Source organism: Pezoporus flaviventris, unplaced genomic scaffold (genome assembly GCF_033815535.1).
Source record: "Pezoporus flaviventris isolate CSIRO_AGI_PZ_B2104156 unplaced genomic scaffold, CSIRO_AGI_Pfla_v1 ptg000078l, whole genome shotgun sequence".
In the NCBI taxonomy this organism is placed as follows: domain Eukaryota; kingdom Metazoa; phylum Chordata; class Aves; order Psittaciformes; family Psittacidae; genus Pezoporus; species Pezoporus flaviventris.
The window spans coordinates 7109432-7132057 of NW_026892626.1; the positions used below are offsets into that span (position 1 = coordinate 7109432).

Consider the following 22626-nt stretch of genomic DNA (forward strand, 5'->3'; position numbering starts at 1 on the left):
AGCTCACAGACAAATCTCTCCCACAAATGCATTAACAGATGTAAATGTATTTCAGTACTGTAAAAGTTACAGGCTTAACTATTTAGCAAGAAATCCCAAATTGCTAAGCCCCACTGATCAGTGCTAGAACACTCCCCTAGCTGCTAGTTAGCTTCTAGAAAGGTCCACAGACAAAAGCAGTTCTAAGAGGCATAGTTCAGTTTCTGAAGGTAGTGAATAATGCTGAAGAGTGTTGCCAAACGCAAATGCACTCTGTGAAACTCAAATGCTGTTTTATCTTTTTTCATCTCTTAAACTATGTAGAATGTGTTCTTATTTTCCAGCATTATTCTTCCTCACTGAAGGCACAATTTCAACTCACAATCCTATATTCAAAATTTAAAGAGCCAGCAGTTACATATCTTGCAGGATCAGTAGAAATTCTCACAGAGCATGTTTTCTGTTGGTTGTACACAAGCTGCTCAGGAATAACACATTACAACACAGACTTGGCAAGTCAATAACTAACCTCAATTGTAACTGGGGGGGGGGGGGGGGGGGGGGGAAAGAGGAAATTAAATTTTCCCCACATCTAATCCAATCATTACAATCCAAAAAGCCTGTTCATTTCCATGAGCAGTAGCACTGAAACAGTAATAAGCTTTCACATCTGTGCTTTGTGCTGCAACCATAGCTCAGCAGGTTCCCAGGTCCAACATACAATGCACAAAAAGCCAAATACTGTTGCACTAGATCTACTATGAATGCACCATGCACAGGGACACAGTGATTCCCCCTTACAGAATCCTACGTGCATGCACTGCCACGGGCTCGTGGCTTTGCTGTTCCCTGACAGCCCTACCTGAATTCACTGCAGATGTGGCTACATGCTAGCATGCAATAACCCAGTGACACAGAAATGAATCTTCTACAAATCCTGGGCTGTGAACACAGCCCAAAGCTCAAGAGTATCATTGCTACAGTTAACAACATTTGCTATACTGAGCTACCCAAGAGCTTGCAATGACTGCACCTTCACTTTGCATAATTAGCACTATCAGAAAAAAAGTTGCAGAAATCTGTAAGCTCTTCAAAGACGACGAAAAAAGGATCAAGCATGTATCTTTAATAAAGAATGCTAACACCCCTGACATGACCCAGGCTGTCATGAGGAGTGTTAAATTTCAATTAGCTCTGAGCTATGCTGATAGGACTTCAGTAATTGCACGATTTTCTTGAGGAAAATTTTCAATTTTTTATGAGACAGGAGAGAGCATGGAATTTAAGTTCTTTTTCACTTGTTAAATGTAAAAATAATTAACAATAAAAGGCACTGGATTACAGGGAGAGCAGGAGGAAAGATGGCCCAGTGACAGAGACAATGATTTGGGATTTGAGAAATACGAATTCAGATCCTAGCTCTGCTATACTCCTCCTGGCACATCAGCCAGGTTGTTCAATTTTCTTGCTTTTCCTTCTGTAATAACGACATAATAACGTACTAATCTCACAGGAATTTGGAGACATGATATCTCTTAAATGCCACAACACTATGGAAATGAACCTGATCAAAAACATCGTAATGCCGTAATCTGGAGAATATCCAGAGCACATACAATTGCCAGTGGAAGAATTCTAAGCTATGTGTTTACATGCATGTAAAAATTTTCATAATGCCTGAATAAGAAAATGTCTGCAAAACAACATTTCTGAAGGAAATATCTGTGTAGTGTCGGAAAACAGGCTGCTACGTGCAGTAAATTCAGATCCTATGGTTAATCTATACTCAGCCCCTATAGCTTTTACTTGATATATTCAAAAGACCACTTACAAAGACAAAGGATTTAGAAAGTTCACAGAGGAATCCGTTAGAAACAAATACTGACTGCATTCTTAGAGGAAGAAGAAAAGAAGAAATTGTTAGATATTTCTGTACATGCACATTTGTATATAACCAAGAGAGAATTACAAAGCTAACTTTACTTACACAGTTAAATGGGGCAGGATTTCCAAAAACCCACTTATGCTAGGAGCCTGCCTCTTGTTTCCAAACTCTCCTGTTCATCTCAGTAAGTTTGTGCTGTTTAAAATCTGCTTTGAGAAGGTAACTTCTAAATTCTTTAGATGCTCCAATAAATACATATACAACCATCTGCAGGAATGATTAAGCACACTCTAACGAAGGACAGTTTCTTCCTTTATTTATGTAGGAAGACCGTGACTTAAGTGAAACGAGCAGCATAACCACCTGTAAAATCAAAAGCAGACCACCAGTATTCTGGTTTGCAGCTTTAACAAACATAAACCCCTGCCGTTTTACAATTTAGGTGGTCATAAATTATAGCAGTGGTTTAACAGTGATTCATGTAAACCTGCTACCACTTAACTGCTCTTTTCACTTAAAATCATTAAAGATTTTACTGATACAAATTTAAAATTAATGACGTCCAACAAAAGAAAACCACATTCTCTTCCCCTATGGAAGCAAAGTTCCCTATGCAGGGAGGAATTAAAGACTGTATCTAATCAATCACCAAAAGCTGCTACCTTACACCAGCACTAGAAAAAAACTCAATCACAGGTCAAGCTTAGCCACTTTTAAAGCTTTTTCTGAAGAAAAAACATCCATGAGAATATTCTCCTGCTTATCATTAGGAGTGTGTAAATGCCTCACTGCTTCTGGTCCTTAATGAATTCCTGCAATAACTGTGAGGATATTTGAAGATATCACAAAACAACAATGAATAATATGACAATGAAGCAGATACTAACAACTAAACAGTTCCCCATCCTAGCTCAGATGAAGTAATGGAGCAGAACTTACTGCTTCATTTACGTTATCTAACTACCATTCTTCAACTCTTTTTATTGTAATTCACAGATATCAGTAATTCAGAATACTGCAATTTTAAAAATATTCAATTCTCTAGACTAATACTATCCCTCAGACTACATCAGAATACAGATAGAGGAATAAATAAGAATACAATCATTAAACCCTTTTTCCTTATACATTCATTAGAAAAATGTTGTAATACCGGTTCATTTCTAAGACAATTGTGATTTTTTTTATAATAGCTCTCTTTCACAATTATATTTTCATGCCTTTCAGGTAGAAATCCCCAGATCATAATGAACTCCTCAGATTCCTCTGTGGCAAGCTATGTTGTTTTGGAAAATTGATTTATTGTATTAACAATTTTAAAAGATGTGTTTAATGAGAGGGAAAATGGACCCATAATCCCTGATAACAAAACTATTTTCAATGCAATAAGAGCTATTTTTTAGTTACTTATTTAAAAAATGTTTACAATTGAAAGGAAAACACAGCTCTCAAATTAGAGAAAAGGGGTTTAAATGCCTTTCTTTATATGCCTTCCTAGGCCTTTACAGCAGAGTGACTACTGTTGTATCACTGACAGACTGTAGGAGAAGTGAAGACAACGCTCTTTTGAGACTGACAGCATATTTGCATATATGCATTTACATCTGCAGGGGTTTAAAATGTGGATTATCATGGCAGATCTTCCAAAAGATGCAACTATCAAATTAACATGAAGCAGTACCACTGTCTCATCCTTTCTCTGTTACTTTGAAAACTTCTAGCCAAGGAAACACATCAATAATAAAATGAGGTCACTTAACTACAGTATGTTTTATCAAGCTATGTAACAACTATACACAATCTGAAGAAAAGAAAACCCAACAGAATGGACAGGTATAGAGAACTTTCTTCTCAAAAAGCAATTGTAGAATCATAGAATCATAGAATAGTTAGGGTTGGGAAGGACCTTAAGATCATCTACTTCCAACCCCCCTGCCATGGGCAGGGACACCTTACGCTAAATCATATCACCCAAGGCCTCGTCCAGCCTGGTCTTGAACACTGCCAGGGATGGAGCATTCACGACCTCCCTGGGCAACCCATTCCAGTGCCTCACCACCCTCACATTAAAGAACTTCTTCCTTATATCCAATCTAAACTTCCCCTGTTTAAGTTTTAACCTGTTACCCCTTGTCCTGTCACTACAGTCTCTAATGAAGTGTCCCTCTCCATCATCCCTATAGGCCCCCTTCAGATACTGGAAAGCTGCTATGAGGTCTCCACGCAGCCTGCTCTTCTCCAGGCTCAACAGCCCCAACTTCCTCAGCCTGTCTTCATACAGGAGGTGCTCCAGTCCTGTGATCATCCTCGTGGCCCTTCTCTGGACTTGTTCCAACAGTTCCATGTCCTTTTTATGTTGAGGACACCAGAACCGCACACAATACTCCAAGTGAGGTCTCACAAGAGCAGAGTAGAGGGGCAGGATCACCTCCTTTGACCTGCTGGTCACGCTCCTTTTGATGCAGCCCAGGATACGGTTGGCTTTCTGGGCTGCAAGCGCACACTGCCAGCCCATGTTCATTTTCTCATCAACCAACACCCCCAAGTCCTTCTCCACAGGGCTGCTCTGAATCTCTTCTCTGCCCAACCTGTAGCTGTGCCTGGGATTGCTCCGACCCAGGTGTAGGACCTTGCACTTGGCATGGTTAAACCTCATGAGGTTGACATCAGCCCGCCTCATAAGTGTGTCGAGGTCCCTCTGGATGGCATTCCTTCCCTACAGTGTATAAACCGAACCACACAGCTTGGTGTCATCAGCACTTTCCACAAAACACAGAACAGACAACAGTTTTCTTCTACAATTTTTTCTGAACTGTTTTCAGACAACTTAGGTGGAATGCCAAAGAGAAAAGGCTTCTTTATTAAAAAACTATAGCTTTGGGCAAGGGAATTGTGTAGAGGAGGGCTTAGCACAGTAACTCATCTTTCCAAATTGGCTAAACAGAGAAATACAGCACAGCCACTGTCAGCCGGCCAGGCTTCCAACCAGAGAAACAGGCAATGAGCTTCCAACCCTCGTTGTGAAGATCATTGTCATTACATGTAAAAGCAATCCCATTTCTTTTCTCTCAGTTTAAACAAGCATACAATGGCCAGCACACGGAGTTCATGGCACATACTGTTGCCTAACATTGCACTTTGCAATATTCCCACCTTAAGGAATTACAGTTTCTAACAATGGAATGGTAAAAAATGCTCTAGTTACGGGATTGAGTGAGGACTCTGCTGATCTAGGTTTCTGCTACAAGCTGCCTGCCAGCCACTCTTTGTGCTTTATTTCCCATGGTATATTTGGAACAACTCTGTCTCCTCTGCTTGTCATGTGTATTTTTAGTTGTTGTTTGCTGGAACTGTCTTCAATTGCTTTGTTTACTAGTTTGCTCAATGCACTGTAGCATTGGTTTTGTACTGCAGACATTATTGCACAATTAATAGAAGGTCAAATGCCAAATAAATCCATAAAATTTAATTTTAAAACCCAAGATATCTCTGTAATTAATCTGTTTAAACTATAGTTGTCTCAATATATTTATCTATTACAATAAATAGACAAATACTGTAAAGCAACAATAGCTACAAATTATACATAAATTCAACTGAAGCATGCCAAACACAAAATTTATTGTAATTATTCCATGAGGTTTTTGACACTTTTGGCAGACATTTGTTTCATTGTATAGAATACCGTCATCTTAGAATGCCTGTGTTGGACTGGTACTGCTATTTTTTACATGCTTCTTCTAAACAAGGGAACGGGACAAACCATTTTATAACCAGCAATGTACTACACATGTACATCATGTCACGGGTGAATAGGGCATAACACCCAGCCATATGGTGTACTTAGGAGCCAACTCATCTACATACACTGTTACCAGGCAACATGCTGGACTTCAGTCTGAGCAGGGGAAAAAATGACCTCTTAGCCCTAGAAGTTGATTGATAGTCATTGTGCTGGTTAGGTTGTGATCACAAGGGAAAATAATAAAACCAATTATGCACACTGAGATTTGGCAGCATTAAACCTTCCCCAAATTCAAAATGAGTATTTTCTTCTTTCTTGTCATATACCCAAAATCTCAGCTTTAGCTTGTTGAAGGAAGATTAATACCTTTTTCCTTCAACTACATTTATAGATACTGAAGCACTAAATTCACAGCCAAATTAATGTTAGCTTCCTAAAAACATGCAGTAATTATCTCAGGGACCACTGTCTCCCACAGGTTAGAAACCCCAACCTCATTCGTGCAATTTTTACCTGTTGTTTTCTAACAAAAGCTGTCAACTGCATCAAATTCTGCTAGGAGCTGTAAGGTTATTCTGTGATAGAAAATACTGTTTGTGATGGAGGAAAAGCTAAAAGCAACAAGCATGCTGAGCACTACAGAATTGATTTAAATCTGTCCTCAAGATGAACAGGCTTGTTTTTTTCTACCCTGTAAGTCAGGCAGTCTTTCTGAAATAATGAAATCTTTTTTTCAAAGACATAAAGAGGAAGATTGTGTTTAGTGTAGAAGAATAAATGTAAAATGCTTATTTCTAACAAGGACTGAATATCTCATTTTTTCAATGCCACCAAACTGTGTGTTGGGGCAGAACTCAACAACTAATATTAATACATTTGAACAAAAATGTGAATCTGGCCTATTATTTTGTCAACACACATGTTCAACTTCTTTACTTTCTACACATAGGAAGTACCTAAATACAAAACAGAAATCTATTCAGTCAGCCCAATACAGAACAAGTCACGCTTATTTCCCAATACAAAATATTAGAGGATTGCAATTTATTTTAAGGAGAGAATTATTAAAAATTGTTTGAGAAGTACCAAATATACACTTATCAAGAACCATACATTGGGAGTGGAGCTGGGGCGGGGGGGAGGGAGGGTTTGCTACTTCTGTATGTTATTAGAAGTATAGAAAGTTCTATCCTGATTAAAAAGTGCTTGATCAATATTGTTTCTAAGCATGTATTAACACAAACAAACTTTACAAGAAAAAATAAAACTGTGTATGAAAGAACAACAAACAGTTTGGATGCAAAAGGCTCTTCTCAGAAAGGAAAGAGGTGCAAAATGAATCAGCACGATTACTTTTCTACATGTCCTATAAATTTTGGAGCTTAGTCCATGATATTCCCTGACATCACAGGTGCATTTAAAAAGGAAAGCATGATGAATTATCATAGCTGTTCTATGGACACTGAAAAAAAGTGTCTGTGACTAATCCATATACAAAATGATTTCTTTCAGAATCAGCTGAAGGAAAAATAAAAACAGTAGTGATGTAACTCTAACACGTAAAAGGGAAATAGAAGAGAAAAGCACTTGAACCTACAGCCAGAAACACGGATTATTATTTTCTAAGCGTATCGCTGGCAAGCTGTTGTTCACAGATCTTGTACTTATGGTCTATTAGCCTTGCAATCCAGCACCAGCACGGCAAGTTGTGAATCCCAAGGTATCTCTTAATTCATTATGACAGCACAACAGAGATGTCAATCAAATTCCGAGGAAATTAAAATAAACAAACACCAACAAAAATCAGTGGACTTACTGAAAGAAGGGTCTGATCATGAAAACAATAGGCACCACTTGCATGGGGCTTCTGTGTAGTTTCCTAAGAACAGAAAAAGACATTTGTACTGTAAATGAAGATTAAAAGGAGATCATATTTTGCCCTGCATCCATGGAAGGCTGAATGTAGGCTTTAAGATTAAAAGCGTTGTAACAAAAAATAGAATTGATAATGCATTATTTGGGCTTTCACAAGAAGGGATGCATACATTATGGGGTCATAATTACACTTTTATTGTAGTACAAAGCTGAACAGCAAAATCTGCTTATTGATTCACAAATATCAACAAAGATTTCATTATTTTATTAATCATTCAATAGGCAGTAAAATCTCCAGTTAGTCTGCAATTTACTTGGATTCTAAATCCAGTGTTTGCATTATGAATTTACCTACTTAAATAGACATGCAGAATTCAAAATTTTATCCAGTCCAGGTTTCTGTCACAATAGGAACATACAGGTAGGAGTTACTTTTCATGGATTTTTCAAGTTAAAACTTCAAGCAATTTTGCAAAAGAAATATTATCATAATACACACAAACAAAAGGGGCCATCCATAATATATTATATATGCACATAGCTGGGAATTAGAATGGGCTTACATTGTATTCCATGCCACTTGTTCTTATTGACAAGCAGCTGCTGACATGTAGTAATTTACTGAATTATTCATTGGGTTTTAGAAGTTACAGTAAGCTCAGCCATGCTTTTTTATAACAGATTCTCCTTACATGCATTTTTCATTTTCATGTGCAAAAGTAGTTTATGCTCTCTGATACAAACACTCTTAAAAACAGAAACACTAGGCATATTTTGAGTCATTAAACGAAATACACAACTAGATCTATGTATTACCAAAACATTCTGAAGATAAATGTAATATACTTTTTATTCACTTCAATGAAATTCCAAACAGTAAATATATGGAGTAGTTATTCACAAAGTATGCTACTCCTTTTACTGAAATTGTGATTTCAATAAAAATAAAATCATAAATTAAAAAAAAAAACAAAAAACAAAACCAGTAGTGGCTCTCTCTCATGCAGTTGAGGGTAAATAAATAACAAGAAGCTCCAGTACCAGAAAGGTCCATGTTCTAGAAGTATGTCAGGTAATAACTGCAACCATCACACATATGGATAAAAACCCCAGCAACTTCAGAACTGGGAAAAGTCACAATCAGCAACAGAAAACATACTTGCACTTTGGTCTCCTTAGAGCAGGGACCATCACTAGGAGAGCGTGTATCAAAGCCTCAGCTTCACAGCTGAAGCTCCTAGTGGTAACTGCAACTGTCTTACTGACCAAATCCCAACATTAACCAATTTCCGAGCTAAGACACAAGTTTCCTTTTATTTATGAAATAAAGTAAACCAGATACATGCAAAAATACTACAGAAAAGGCAGCTCATGTAAGAAGGCTGCATATGTGCATAAACTATACATTAAAACTAGTACATCTGCTTTCTTGGTAGTGTTTCTTTGTATGAGATGTACTCAGCTTTGTCTGAGTACAACGCCAGATAAATTAACAGTACTGAGAGGTCCTTAAAAATCTCTAAGAAGTATCTTTTAAGTGATTGGACTACATTTTCAAAAATGACATCTGATTTAGGATCATCTTGCAATGCTACAGTGAAACTTACTCATGGTCAACAAAACTGAATAACTGAAAATTAATTTCTTGGGTTTTCTCCATCAGGGTACTTGGGTTTCACGATTTGAAATGAGTGTGATTTCTCTAATGCAAACTCATACTTTTTAGACTTGGTACTGATTAAAATGCCTCATTGAGGTTACAATACATTAGTATTCCTTTTCTGAACAACTTTTATCTGACCACTCAATCCTAGCAGACTTCCTGGTTAGCATAATGTTACCTATCATTAATTTTAGAAACATTATACTCCCAACTGCTACTGCTAGTTTTCCTTATTTATCCTGCAGTTGCATGCTCTAGTGACTGAGGGAACTCAGAATACACACAGAAATAAGATGTTCAGAATTTGAAGAATATATGCAACACTGGGAAAATAAGTATATACTGTTTTATGGGATTCCTGCATTATTGCTGTAAGAAATCAGAGCAAACGCATGAGAAACTGTAGAAATAGGTACCTCTAAACCAACTTGGCTATGCTTAACTAACAAGTAATTATTCATTTTGCCTAATTTTCAGTACCGTATGACCCTTCGGTAACTTCCTTCACATAGAAATGTTTAAGTTTCATGCTGTGCTGACTGCAGATGTTGTTTAAAATGTTTAGCAATTTGACAAGTGAAAACAGGATTTCCTCAAAACAAATAGTCCAAAAGCACCTGCCAACAGGAGAGCGGAACTCCAGCTGCAGCCTTGTACTCTCCTTACCATCACTGATCATACTTTCACACCATACAGCTGGACAGAAGGAAGAACAGAGAATTTACAAACTATACAAAGGTTTGTCAATATTTCTGCCCAACCAAAGGAATGCCTGGTCCATATGCCTGTTTACCCAAAGCAGTGCTCCTGTTCCTCACAGCAGGAGCCAGTTCAGGAAAGCTCCTTGCACAGTGCACCACGGGACTCTTGCACACAGCCTGGTGCTGAAGACCATTCCCACCACACAGCACAGCCCAGTGATTCCAGGGCTCAGAAAGACCACTTTGTAGAAACTGCATACATTATGCAGCATGCCTTAGTTCTTATCTGGCTACTCAGTCAGTATCTAAACAAGCAAGATTATTCAGTCATATTTATGTGATTATATGAAGGAATTCTCAGTAGAATGAAATACAGCTGAAAAATGCTAATAATTTTGTGGAAGAAAAACTACATTCTGATAAAATCCTGTTTATAAACCTCAAGATAACCCGAGTATGGACTTGATGTTATACCTTCTTATTCTTTGTACTGACAGGAAAAGTCATTAAGACTGTCCACACAGCCAAAATCAGCCTTGTAGAGAAAAATAAGATACACGTTTTCAATGCTAAATTTTGTTCTCCACAACTGCCACATACCTTAGCAAATCATGGAGTAGGCTCTTGCTTTGCACTCCTATCAAACATAAATATACAATCAGCAATATTTTGCTTGCATCTGGTATTACAACATCTGTATGTGATAGGCATATACAAGAACAGCAATACCCTTCTTTAGATCACAAGCAAAGCTCCCATTCTGCAGTGCTCCAGTCTTTCTTTACAAGAGTCAACTAGAACAAGTCCTGCTAAGCATACATGTAAAAGTTTGGTAAAGAAGATGATGCTTTTAAGATGCATTTAAAAATGGAAAAGTTATGTTTTCAGGTGAAAATTTCAGGTGCATAGAAAGTATTGAGAACACCCAGGTCTCTTCTTCCCTCAGGGCAGGCAGCTCAGGCAGCCCAAATAAGCAGAAGTTATTCTGCAGGGTCATTGAGGAAGACAGCCCCAGGCCATTCAGGCTTCATAAATTATGTAGTTACCATGCACAGGTATTCCAAAAGTACCCTGTACATTATATTATTTTTCCATAGAAGAGCATATAATGCTCTCTTTAGCATTATATTAAATTTAAAAAAAAAGAGAAAAAGAAACCCCCCCAAAGCAATAAAAATTACTACTTACACATATACACAATTACTAAGCCTGACTTAGCACCTACTGCTTCACACCTTTATCAAAAACCTGAGTAGAAATTGATCTAATCTGATAAGTTTTTATTTTAATTCTGTTCAAAAAATGCAATTAAACAATGATATCTGTTCCTGCAAGTTAAAAGTCATTCCCTTTAGATAACAGCCAAATACAACAAGCAGTGAGTTTTGCCATCATTAGACTTCTAACCATATTACTTCTATTTTGAGGCTTTTTTGTTTGGTCTCAGTTTAATTTCCTGTCAGCCTTACAAGAGATTTCTAATGTTTGGGCTGTAGGATATGCTCTGATTAAAAATAATCTTCCCAATTACTGCCTGGCATGAATCTACTGCCCCATGCACTCTGCCACTGGCTTCTGAATTTCTGTCAGCAGTAATTGTGTCTGTAGCTTCTAACTGTAAATGAAAACCCAGGGGGCATATTTGGGTTCCAGTTTCCTTTGCGTAGCCATATCTTTTAATTTGCACTGTCTGTCAAAAGGAGATGTTCGTAAGCACTAAAAGAAATCCTTAGAACATCAGGTTAAAAAACAGAGGAAAGGAGAAAAAAAGAAATGCAACTGGAGTATGATAAACTGTGTCTGATATTTATTCTAGCATACTCAATGTAGAGAATCTCTCTGCATTGATTAGCCTTAGAAGAGGTAGATTGAAACCATTTACTGAGCATTTCTAGCTGCACTTTCGTACTATTAAATTTAATCATGTCTTGAGCATCACCTTATTATTGCTATTTTTGGGAGAATGCAATGATCCCAATGAGTATTTGACTGAACAGGGTTTCTTATCACAATGGAAAAAATAGTTTTCCTCAGGCTTTGGTCCCTGGCCTAAGCTATCCCATAGGGTTACCTCTAGCCCTGACTCAGACATGGCTTGTAGGCAGTCTGGCTGGACCCCCTAAACCTATGCTGCATCTTCTGTCCAGTCTGTCTTTCAGTACAGTTTCCTGTGTGGACTTTAGACCCACACTGTCACTTGTCTCCATCTTCTCTCTGTCCCAGTGAACTGCTGCTCATGACTGGACTCCCCAGGCAGATGACAAGCCTGGTTTACCATCTCACTTTGGACAGACTCTCCTTTCAGTACCTGGATCTACCCTCCCTGTTTAGACCCCATAGGGCTGCACCCCATATGGGGGGATACAGACTCGACACAGCTCTCTCCTCTCCAGAAGCAGTCAGCTCTAAGAAGACATATCCTAGATACAGATACCCAGCAAGGAGGCTGTAGAATGTCCACATTTGTTATCACAGTGCTCAAACCTGGCAGTCAATGCAATCATAATTACCAGGCTTATGACAGATTTGTGTTCAGATTCCCATTGACTCACTTTTCCTCTTAGGAGTGCTACTGCTGTGACAGAAAGGTAGCCCAGTGTCGCCAGGGAACATTCTCTCTGTGACAAGAGCAGGATGGAAGCAAGGTGCCCTGGGTCAGTTTTCTAAAGGAAAAGAATCTGAAGCATTAGGCACAGACTGTACGCTGTGTATCAGAAAGAGAAGAAATTCAAGGAGTAGAAAAACATTTGATACAATATCAAGAGTGAAACTAAAGGCACAGCCAAGAATGCGTTTATAGGTAGACAGTGTTCACTGCAAAGAAAAATATTGTGGAATATTCACTGTAAAATGGATAATAGTGTAAAGTCCTGTGAAAATAATTTTCTGTGAGGTTTCTATATTTGATTTGTAGAAATTAAGTAAATTTTTGTCTCAAAAGTAAATGGAATCCATTATATTTGGAATTACAGGAGCACAGAGAGCTTTTTTCTTTCATATGCGGGAAGTTCTCTTTGCAACAGAGGAAAAATACCAAGATTTGGTGAATCTAAGTGAGGGGTTGTCCAAATGGCTTTTGAAACTGAACTGGCATAAGAACGTGCTTGAAATATCAAGGCCAAATGTCAGCATTCCACACTATGTCTGTTAGTTTGCACTCTATTCTGTATGCTCTCAGTAAATGAGAGGAGATACTTTAAAGATGCGACCAGAACTGGTTTCAGCTCTGCCCTAGATCTTCGGCAAGCTGCTCTGTAGTGTAACTTCCCTATCTTTAGGGCTATGCCCCTTAGTAAGTATTCTGTGCAATGTGATGACAAGAGACCAGTAACAGGCAAGAGCTTCAACATATTAACTAAAATCTATGCTGTTTCTCATCTGTACAACAGAGATTGTAATGTCCAACACTCATAACTGCCTCGATTTACAGAGGTAAAAATGCCACGGATCTGTTAAAACACCAATTTCTAAATATTATTTAAGTTTTTGTACAAACAAGTTCTTAGTGCCTCCTCTGGGCTGTAGAATACAGCAGCATTGTATGGACTGAGACATAAAACGAGACTGTGATATCCTCAAACTACTTCCTTCTATTTTCATCTCTTTGTGATAAAAGCATCATCTTCAAGGTATATCCATCTGCCTGCTACACTGAGATGATGATTGAAATTGCCACAACATTTAAATAAATACTTGTATTTTAAATATAAGGTAAGCCACTGAGTTCAAAAGGGTTACTCCCATGGCTGACATCATGCAGATGGTTAAATATTTTCAGCATAAGAACTCTAGTATTAACAGTAAACACATTATGAAACTGAAAGAAATACTGAGAAAGGACAACTAGAATCAAAATAATGTAGGAAATCTGCCTCACTGACACTTACTACCTTGCTACTGACTTTTCAAAAATACATAGCATTCCATTGCCGTTATAAAGACTAATGTCCCAACAATACATGAAGACATCAACTACACTGTGGGAGAGAAAGTAAAAGAGGGGGAGGCACTGTGATGTACTTTACTAATTGTATTCCTAACAATATTTTAGGGGTTTTTTTCATAACCCAATACTTGCTCAAGAAATGAAAACTTAAATAGTTTTCTACAAGATACTGAATAGTCCTTTAGGAACAACCTCAGCCCCTCACAAGCTATGATAAAAAAAAATAAAATAAAATAAAAGCCCTAGTTAATAATCAAAATATCTTAATGCCTAAATGGTGGCAATGCAAAGAATATTGCTACAGATTGCACAGAACTCGTGCTAGCTGGTAACTGCCCATCCTCTGTAGGCAACTTTCCTCTGCATGGGAATAGAAGTCACTTCCCTTTTTAATGCAATTTTCCAAAAGAAAATACAATGTTAGAGGGTTTAACCCCAAAAAGTTGTGATTTTTCATGTAATTCCCCTCCTTTCCAAGCCCAATGACAGAGATTGATTACTGCCTTAGTGGTTTTTAGTGATGTTTTTTCTTCTTTATTTCAAATTTTGTTTAAAAAGTTTTTTTGGGAAAAAAAAAATCTTCCAATTATATTTTTACAGTGCTATGTACCAAAAATGCCTTACGCTAGTTACTGTGATTCTGTGCATACTCACTCGATGAATAAAATCTTCAGTGCTCTCCAGCTACTGAGAGAAGTCGAAGTGCACTATGCCACACTAAGCCTCTCTTCATCTTAGAGCAGTACTACTGTAGTTACAAACACCAATAATTGCTCATTTCATGCTATGACAAAGGATATGTACCTTCACCTGCACTGAATGAACTGCCCTAAGTCCACAGACTGAGAAGTTTCATTAACTCCAGGACATTACTACACATAGCAGACTCCCAGAACTTGCGGCTCAAAAGGGAAAAACCTGTAATAGTGGCAGTGACATTCAAATATCCTTTCAATGGTTTCTTTGGCATTTTTTACCAGCCACAGTCTGGGCAGACAATGGAGAGAGATCAGTGCAGTAGAACAGAATGAGAATTACATTTATGTGACTACTTAAAAGCACTCTTGATAAAATAAGGCTACTACACCAAAAATATAGCCACGTGTTTATCTGTTCCTGAGGCATAAAACACACAAAGGTAAAAAATACATCTGTATGACAGAAAAATGAAAAACAAATTTTGAAAATTACTCAATGGAAGAAAAAGCTGCCTACACTGAAAATGTACTGAAAAGTAGTTTCTTCGAAAATACTTACAAAAGTAGTTAAAAAAAAAAATCTCCCTCAAAAAAAAAACAAAAACAAAAAAGCCCCCAAAATCTCAAAAAACGAACAGAAATCCAAAACCACCAGAACCCACACACCACACAAACTAGCCCCCTACTTTATATATAGACTGTTTTATTAGCTTAAGGTTATTGAATAGCTTTTTAAGGTCCCTTAAAAAAAGGAATCTTTCAAAACTGGCTGCAGGGACAGCTCACTACAAACACATCTTTTCCCATACCTCTGGGAGAATCAGCTCCCCAGTCAGTGCAGGCAGGTGGCAAAGGCCCAGGCACCATGCTTTTCTATTACTATAGTCATCACACCTACTACTTAACAAATACCAGATTTAGAACTTCTCTTCAACATTGTTTTCTTTTCTCCTCACTTTCCTGCAATAGAGACTGTTCTGCCAAAGATCCTGAGCAGGTAGAGCAATTCCATGAACATCAGCAAGATTATTTATATGCCTCACCAAGGCATACACTCATATGCCTGCTAGACTAAAAGGTCATTTATCACAAATTCAAGGCATTCAAAGACAATGCAAAAATAACCAAGTAATTTGAAAAACGCCTAATTGTTACCAGCTGCAGCAGTAAAGAAGTCCCTCTGTCACTTCCAGTGGTAAGCTCTGAGCACCAAACACCCCAATACTGACAAGGACTAAGCAACAGAAACATTGTACTTTCAGAACAGGGCATTTTTAAACTAACTGTTCTCTCATCTGTCATAGGTCAAGAGATGAATTATGCCTGTAGGAAAGCAGTTTCGAAAGAAATTTCAGATGCAGAGAAAATTATGGCAAATTTGCCCATTTTTCTTCTTTTTCGTCTTTTTTTAATGAAAATTTTGGCATTGCCTTAAGAGCTTTAGATGTTAATAAATACCATCTGCAATTAACAACCAGAACCAGTTTACCCTAGAGCTTTGTGATCCATGACATGATTATTCATACAGAAACAGCCCAACTGTGAGCTGCATCCATTACCACAATCAGGAAAATGCAACACACAAGAGCAATGCAGTAGCATACAGTAGTTCTGAAGCCTGAACAACAAAACTATAGTTAGAGGGTACAGCATGTTCCACTGACTGAAGCATGTTTCTTGAGGACAAAGGATATCTGATTTTGGTAGACTCCTCATTTTCATATCCAAATAAATTTTTATCACCTTGGCAAATACAAGCATCCTCTGACACAATGGATGGATTCACTGACAGTTACCAATCTTCAGAGGAATTGGCTTTTATAAGATTATGAGGTCTTGAAAGCACCAATCTTCTCACCAGATGTCACATAAACAGTGCTGGACCCCAGACACAGTTTGTGGGACCCACCACAGGCCAAATTCTATAGAGAAGGCAAAAGTTCTGTCTCTTTGCACATGATGTATCTTTACCAATTTTGCTGGAAGTATTCTTACCGTTTATGAAGTAGTAAGGTCTCAGTATGACAAAGAAGCAAACAATAAAGGAATACAAATCTTTCATGTCTGTAGATTTATTCCTGCTAGGTATAATGACTGCAACTGGTTTTTTAAAATAATTTAGCCTTTACTTTACATCAAACAAGCAAACCTTGGGCTAGGTCTCTTCTCAAAAGAATTATTTGGCAGTGTTGTTTCCAGCTGAGTAAATAGATTATTATTGCAAAATGTAAAGTCATAGTACAGAGAAAGTCCACACAGATCCCACACCATCATTCAAATGCTCACCTCTGATCAGAAGAAAAACAAGTCAGAAGCCTAGCTGTGTCAAGGGAAAGCAGTAGGCTTTCCTGAAGAGCAACATGCCCTACGAAACATTTCTGCCTGTGCTCATCACCTTCTGATTTGCATGGGAGGAAAAAGGACCCAAAAACACAAATACAAATCATGCAAACTATAGCCCAGTCAGACAGAATACATCTCTGTAGAACCATTTATCCAAAATTTGCAATTTGTAAACAAACAAAAAAAGGTTGCGTGTTTGTTGGTTTTATTTTTAAACTACTTTTTTTTTCTAGATGTGCTACATGCAAGTAGAAAAAGAACCAGATTTGTAAGCATCACACATTTCCCTTCACATTTCTCAATGACCACTTCTGCAGATCTTTTTCTTCCTCTGTAACCTTTCCGAGTGTACTATGAGAATCACAAACTGCAGGTAATGGTAGTTTCTCCATCATTCACAGCATCAGGAGCTTCCCACCAGTAAGCCGACACATGTGAAATAAGACCACTTATCAATGAAGAGAGAGGTCAAAGGCTTCTAAGGTTGGAATAGGAACCTGCTGGCTGCTGCAAATCCCTCACCAGTGCATTCGAGCCTGATACTTAGTATTCAAAGTGAATTGCAAGCTATATGCTCAAGGATAAAGCTCAGTCATAATAAAGACTCAGTCTGAGGGGCTCAGCATACAAATCCCCAGTGCAGAGCTCATTTTGAGTATTTTTTATATCTGAAGAAGAATCAGGATTTTTTTTTTCTTATTTTTTTTAATAAACAACAGTACTTCCCATTTAGTGAGGAGAAATGATGGCATAAAGACATAAAATATAAATACCAATATTTAGTATTGGTAATGAAGTACATGTATTTTTATCACATTATAGGTACACGGTGTATGCAATCATCGCATTGCTAATCAGACATGGGGGTACATAAATAAGGTGTACATTTTATTTTTGTAGGGTCAATTCTTTTGAGCCAGAAAAGCCACTACTCTAAGCCATTAAAGAATTTGCCTAAATTTCAGATAATGTATGGCATATATTTAGCCTGTGAGCTGTGAATTCTAAAATCCTGGAAAGGATCTGAAATCTTGAACCATATTACTCAAGCAGTGCATCCTACCAGTGGCACAACTAGTCCAGTATTAGGTCACCAACAAGTGGCACTTGCTAGTACCCTTTCATAAACTCGAAACTTTTTAAATTTTCTGCTTATCATATACAGCAAACCCCAGATTCTAGGTGGCATCTACACTTTTCATTTTTTAGCTCTCATTTTTACTCATCTTTTATTTTATCCAACATTGCTTAGTTCACAGTAAAATGTCCATCACTTATTTTACAGAGACACTGTAAATTCATGGCCCATGTATTTTTTCCCTTTCAGTGTTTATTTTATATTACAACAACCTGGCAACTTGTTCCTTTTTTTTTTCTTTAGTGTGAATGCTTATGTATGTAGGATGCAGTTTTTAAAATTAATGAAATTATAATTAAATGCCTAATTGTTTTTACACTGAAAATATTGCTGCTAAACATTAGCTCCACTTAGAATCCTTTGCTTATTCTGTATTTTGTTTTCAATGTCTACAATTCTATTACTAAATCTAAACTTTTTTTTTAAATCACATTGCATCCAGCTTAACTACATCTCACTAAATCACCTTGTTAGTCATACTTTGATTCAGTCCATCTCATCGCCTTTCATATTTAAATTATTCCATTTCTTCTCCTACTCCCCATATTACCTTTGCAAATGACTCACTTTGTGCAATGATTATCCTGCAACTTCACACAACTCCCATTATTAGCACTTTATCATTTTCCCTATATATTTGCAAGTTCTCCTGCAGAACTGCCTTCCAAAACGATTTCAAATTTACACATTTAATCCCATCTCTGCTTCATTTCCATTCTATATACACCAAGAGAGCCAGCACTCGAAGAAGTCAAATTATATTTGTGACACCATAAACCAAGGGACAGATGCTTGAGCTCTGTCCTGCACTACACTGGACTTGCCCTCAACTGTGCAGGGATTCCACTGCAACATCTGACTCCAGACACCTGCCCACATAGTTGAGGATGAGATGTCTTGTTGGACACAAGCACAATTTGATTTATGCTGTATGTAGTTACAATGGGAGTGTGACTATTTTCTATATAAATAAGTAAGGATACAGCCTGAATCTCAAAATCTGTGATATGAATACAATTAATACGTTATAAACTATTGCCCATTCTTATTCTTTCCTTGGCCAAAACTACATTCCTCAGGAATTTCACTCAAAAATTGGCATTCACTTCTCAAATAGTCACATAAATGCAGCAATAGCTTCTCCCCCTGAACAAAAATATTCTTCATCAGTTTCTTGATTAAGCCTTAGAAAAAGACCATCTCCAATGCCAAGCAACAGATCAGGATCCTTAGTTAGTGCAGATATGGAAACCTTAACATGAGGTCACATTGAGGATGAAGTTGTTAAAAAATTCTAATTGTAAAAATGCACACTTCTCAAAATTGCACTCCATGTGGGTTCAAACCAAGAGTGTCTGAACAACCCTTAGTGCCAAAGTTATTGCTGTTTTAATGCACTCCCCAGTATAAGTAACTTTTAGAAGACAGACTCTTATCAAAACCAATTTACACTCCTGAAAAGCTGTTCTGCTGTTTGGCTTCTGGACACAAGAGCAATTAATCCAAAGGTGCTGGGAACATACCCTTGCTAATGACTCCCTTGAATAGGAAGAAAGAACTGAAGCCCATGGTGACAGCCATTTCAGGGAGTGAGGCAGGAGCTGCTGTTCACTGTGCCACTGCCACAACATCCAAGTGCCCCATACTACTTGCCAACTATAATGGTTAAATTCTAATCTCTATTTTACACCTCATCAAAAATTATGCTATCAAGATTTGATTCAAAACTGCTGTCAGATTTGGTAAGGCAGTAAGTCACAGCCTGAAACAAAAAGCTTCTGTGGAATAACCAAATTCTGCCTGCATGCAGTGTAATATATCTTCATCTTTCATAGGGGTTCAGAGAAATTGTTAGATGGGCTATGAGACAAGTGCCTGCTTAAATGGAATGTTACCAAGTCAAAATAAAAAGGTTCAATAGCTCTTTACTGAAATCATCACCTTGAAAGCATCAGATACTGGTTGCTGTTGGATAATGATTTGTCTAAGGGAATCATGGCAACATTTATAGTCATCCTTTAAAAAAAAAAAAGAAAAAATCTTACTTTATAAAATATTTTGGAAATTCTTTGAATTTTATTTGGTTTGGGTTTGCTTTTTTAAATTTTTATTATAGAACAGGACAAAGATGTAGTTTACAAACCAAAGCATAGCTATTTTTATTTTTTCAAAACTATAGCACAATAGTTTGTAGCTTGAAAAATGCATGCAGGAAGGAACGATTCAAATCTCATATCCACAACTTACAAAGAATTGATGAAATGGCTTTGTGCTGTCTTTGTCCTCTTTGAATATCAAAGCTCTTCTGGGTATCACTTAGATCTACTCATCATAATTCAGATACTGGTGAATAATTCAAGATGTTATGCTTTAACTTCTATCAGCAGTTCCCTTGAAGAGAAGCAGCAAGTAAGCATTTATTATAAGCTATAGCGTGAATCCATATAATTAATATTTTGATGTACTTTACCTGTCTTACTGTTTGCTCTTGTGATATTAAATAAACAACACATTCAGACAACTTGTCCTACTTTTCAAAGATGCTTCAATTTGTGTAATTACTTTATTTGATTTATTGTTGCATCTTTAGTCAAGTTGCATATTCTGTTAATGTGCTATCAATGTAATTAGCTGTTTCTTTGTAGGAAACTTTTTTAATCAAGCTAGCATTTTTATTTCTAAAGGAATGCACTGCTTGTACTTCCTCAGAATCAAAATATCCTTTTAATGGTATGACAGCAATGTGCTTCATCTTTCAACATTTTCCTTGGCACACGGGAACAAACAGTGAGATGATGTGCTATTATTCAAGTCTAAGAAAAGTAGTAATGCTCCACTAACAAATGTCAGAGGTGAGTAAAGGCATCAAAATGATATGAAAACAAGTACTAAAATATGCCCACATTTTTCAGGTAAGAAGCCCAACCTAAACCCAAGTGATTGTAAGTTATATATTAAGTTTACACACTTTTGAAGTCAAAACAAGAAATACTGAAGAAGATTTCATCTCAGATTTTCTTATTTGCCTTTACTGAAGAGTTCATAAACCCTACTTCATCAATCATGAATATACATATTTGGTTAGAAACACAAAGAATCACCATGTCAGCCTGTGTTATTCAAACACACTTCATTTCTGCTGGTTACAGGACATGGTACTGATCTCATCTCCAAGTTTTGCACATTTGCTCTCCAGACTCGTAAAGAGAACACTTCAGGTAAACAGGGGTGGAGACATAAGAAGAAAAAAAATAAATTCCTGGAAACTGAGAGAAAATGAACTTGCTTATTCTGCCTTCCCTCAGTCATTTTCATTCATGAAGGGTTTTAATTTTGACTATTAATTAGAGCGGCATCTGTTCCTCACTTACTGGCAGGCTACCAGTGAAAATTAGCAGCATTAACTGTTGGTACAGGTGTGGCATGGTTTAGAACTCATTTCTGAACTTCTCTCTTACCATACTGACACAGGAGCAACAATTTGCACAGAATTAGCTGTCTCAAATACAACTAGGAACGTATGAAGGGAATATTTTCACTATACAAAAGCATCCTTTCCTTCCTGAACAGATTAGCAATGCTCTAAGACCATAAATACTATGCATTAGGCAAAACCTCAAAACCAGGAAAGCCAATGCAAGTTTTAAATGGAACTATTACTTTTTTTTTGCTTCCCCATTAGTCACCTGGTTTCAGGAAAGCATGTGTTTACTGCACTGTCCAACAGAAAACTACCAGCATTCTATTTCAAAGTGTTCTGATTTCTTCTTTTTCTACAGAACACGCAGTAATAAATAGCACTGTACTGTTATCCCTGAGTGGTTTTTCCCATAAAGTAAAACTGATAAGACTGTTTACAAACCCAGATACAAATGCAAAAATAGTTTTTTCCCATTACATTTTAAAAATGAAAACATATTAAAAATAATTTTGATATGCAAGCTGCACAAGTAATTCAGCCTTATTTGGAAAGAAAACCATTACTCAACACTGACAGATAAAACAGCACTTTCCATTAGAGTCAGTGTATGTTACATATTTGTAAGTAAGAGTGGGAACTTTGAATTCTATTCTCTTAAATCTGGATTTTATTTTACCGGTTTTCCTCTGTATGAGAAGCATGAAAGAAAAATTATCAGGATTTTTTTTACACTTATCGAAAGCATCTGCATGGACATCTGCTGAGCACTGGGGAATACCCAGTGGTCCCAGTGTGTCCAGAATTACAGGAGAGAGAGAAGACTGGTAGCAACCAAACTGAAACCTAGAAAGTTTCAATCCAGGACATCAGTGGCAGCTTATTATGAAATGCTCTGGTTTTCAAACAACACAGGAATTTTTAAAATCTACCTAGGTGGGAGACTTAGAATAAGTCTCATTTATAATTGCTTAGACACATGGCATTGTAAGAGATAGAATTTAGTTGCAAGATGTAAATATACAAAAGGAGTGGCACAAGTGTACCACAAACAGCCTGAAGCTATGGAAACAGAATTTTTAACTAGAATGTGAACACTGGTTGCAGCTGAGAAATGGCAAGTTAGACAGGATCTCTGCTCCAAAAATAAAGAACGCTGATTTCTTTGAGCTTAAAGGCATCTCCAATTCATCCCTCTGGGAAACAACTAATAACCTAAACGCAACTTCACTACC

The 22626-nt window shown here is 37.2% G+C and overlaps 1 protein-coding gene across 20 annotated transcripts in view; it reads right to left on the reverse strand.

Moving 5' to 3' along the window:
• Positions 1 to 22626, reverse strand: part of RBFOX1 (RNA binding fox-1 homolog 1) — a 1284179-nt gene that overhangs the window by 741131 nt on the left and 520422 nt on the right. For 15 of the 20 annotated variants that reach the window (XM_061473743.1, XM_061473744.1, XM_061473748.1 and 12 more), the window contains one exon: positions 7426 to 7488. The exons of 2 other annotated variants lie outside the window; for them this stretch is intronic. In XM_061473743.1, the coding sequence (XP_061329727.1) occupies positions 7426 to 7488 (63 nt within the window). Of the gene's footprint in view, positions 1 to 1810; positions 1872 to 7425; positions 7489 to 22626 lie in introns of those variants that run through there. 3 more of the 20 variants (XM_061473747.1, XM_061473750.1, XM_061473738.1) reach the window with 2 other exon arrangements.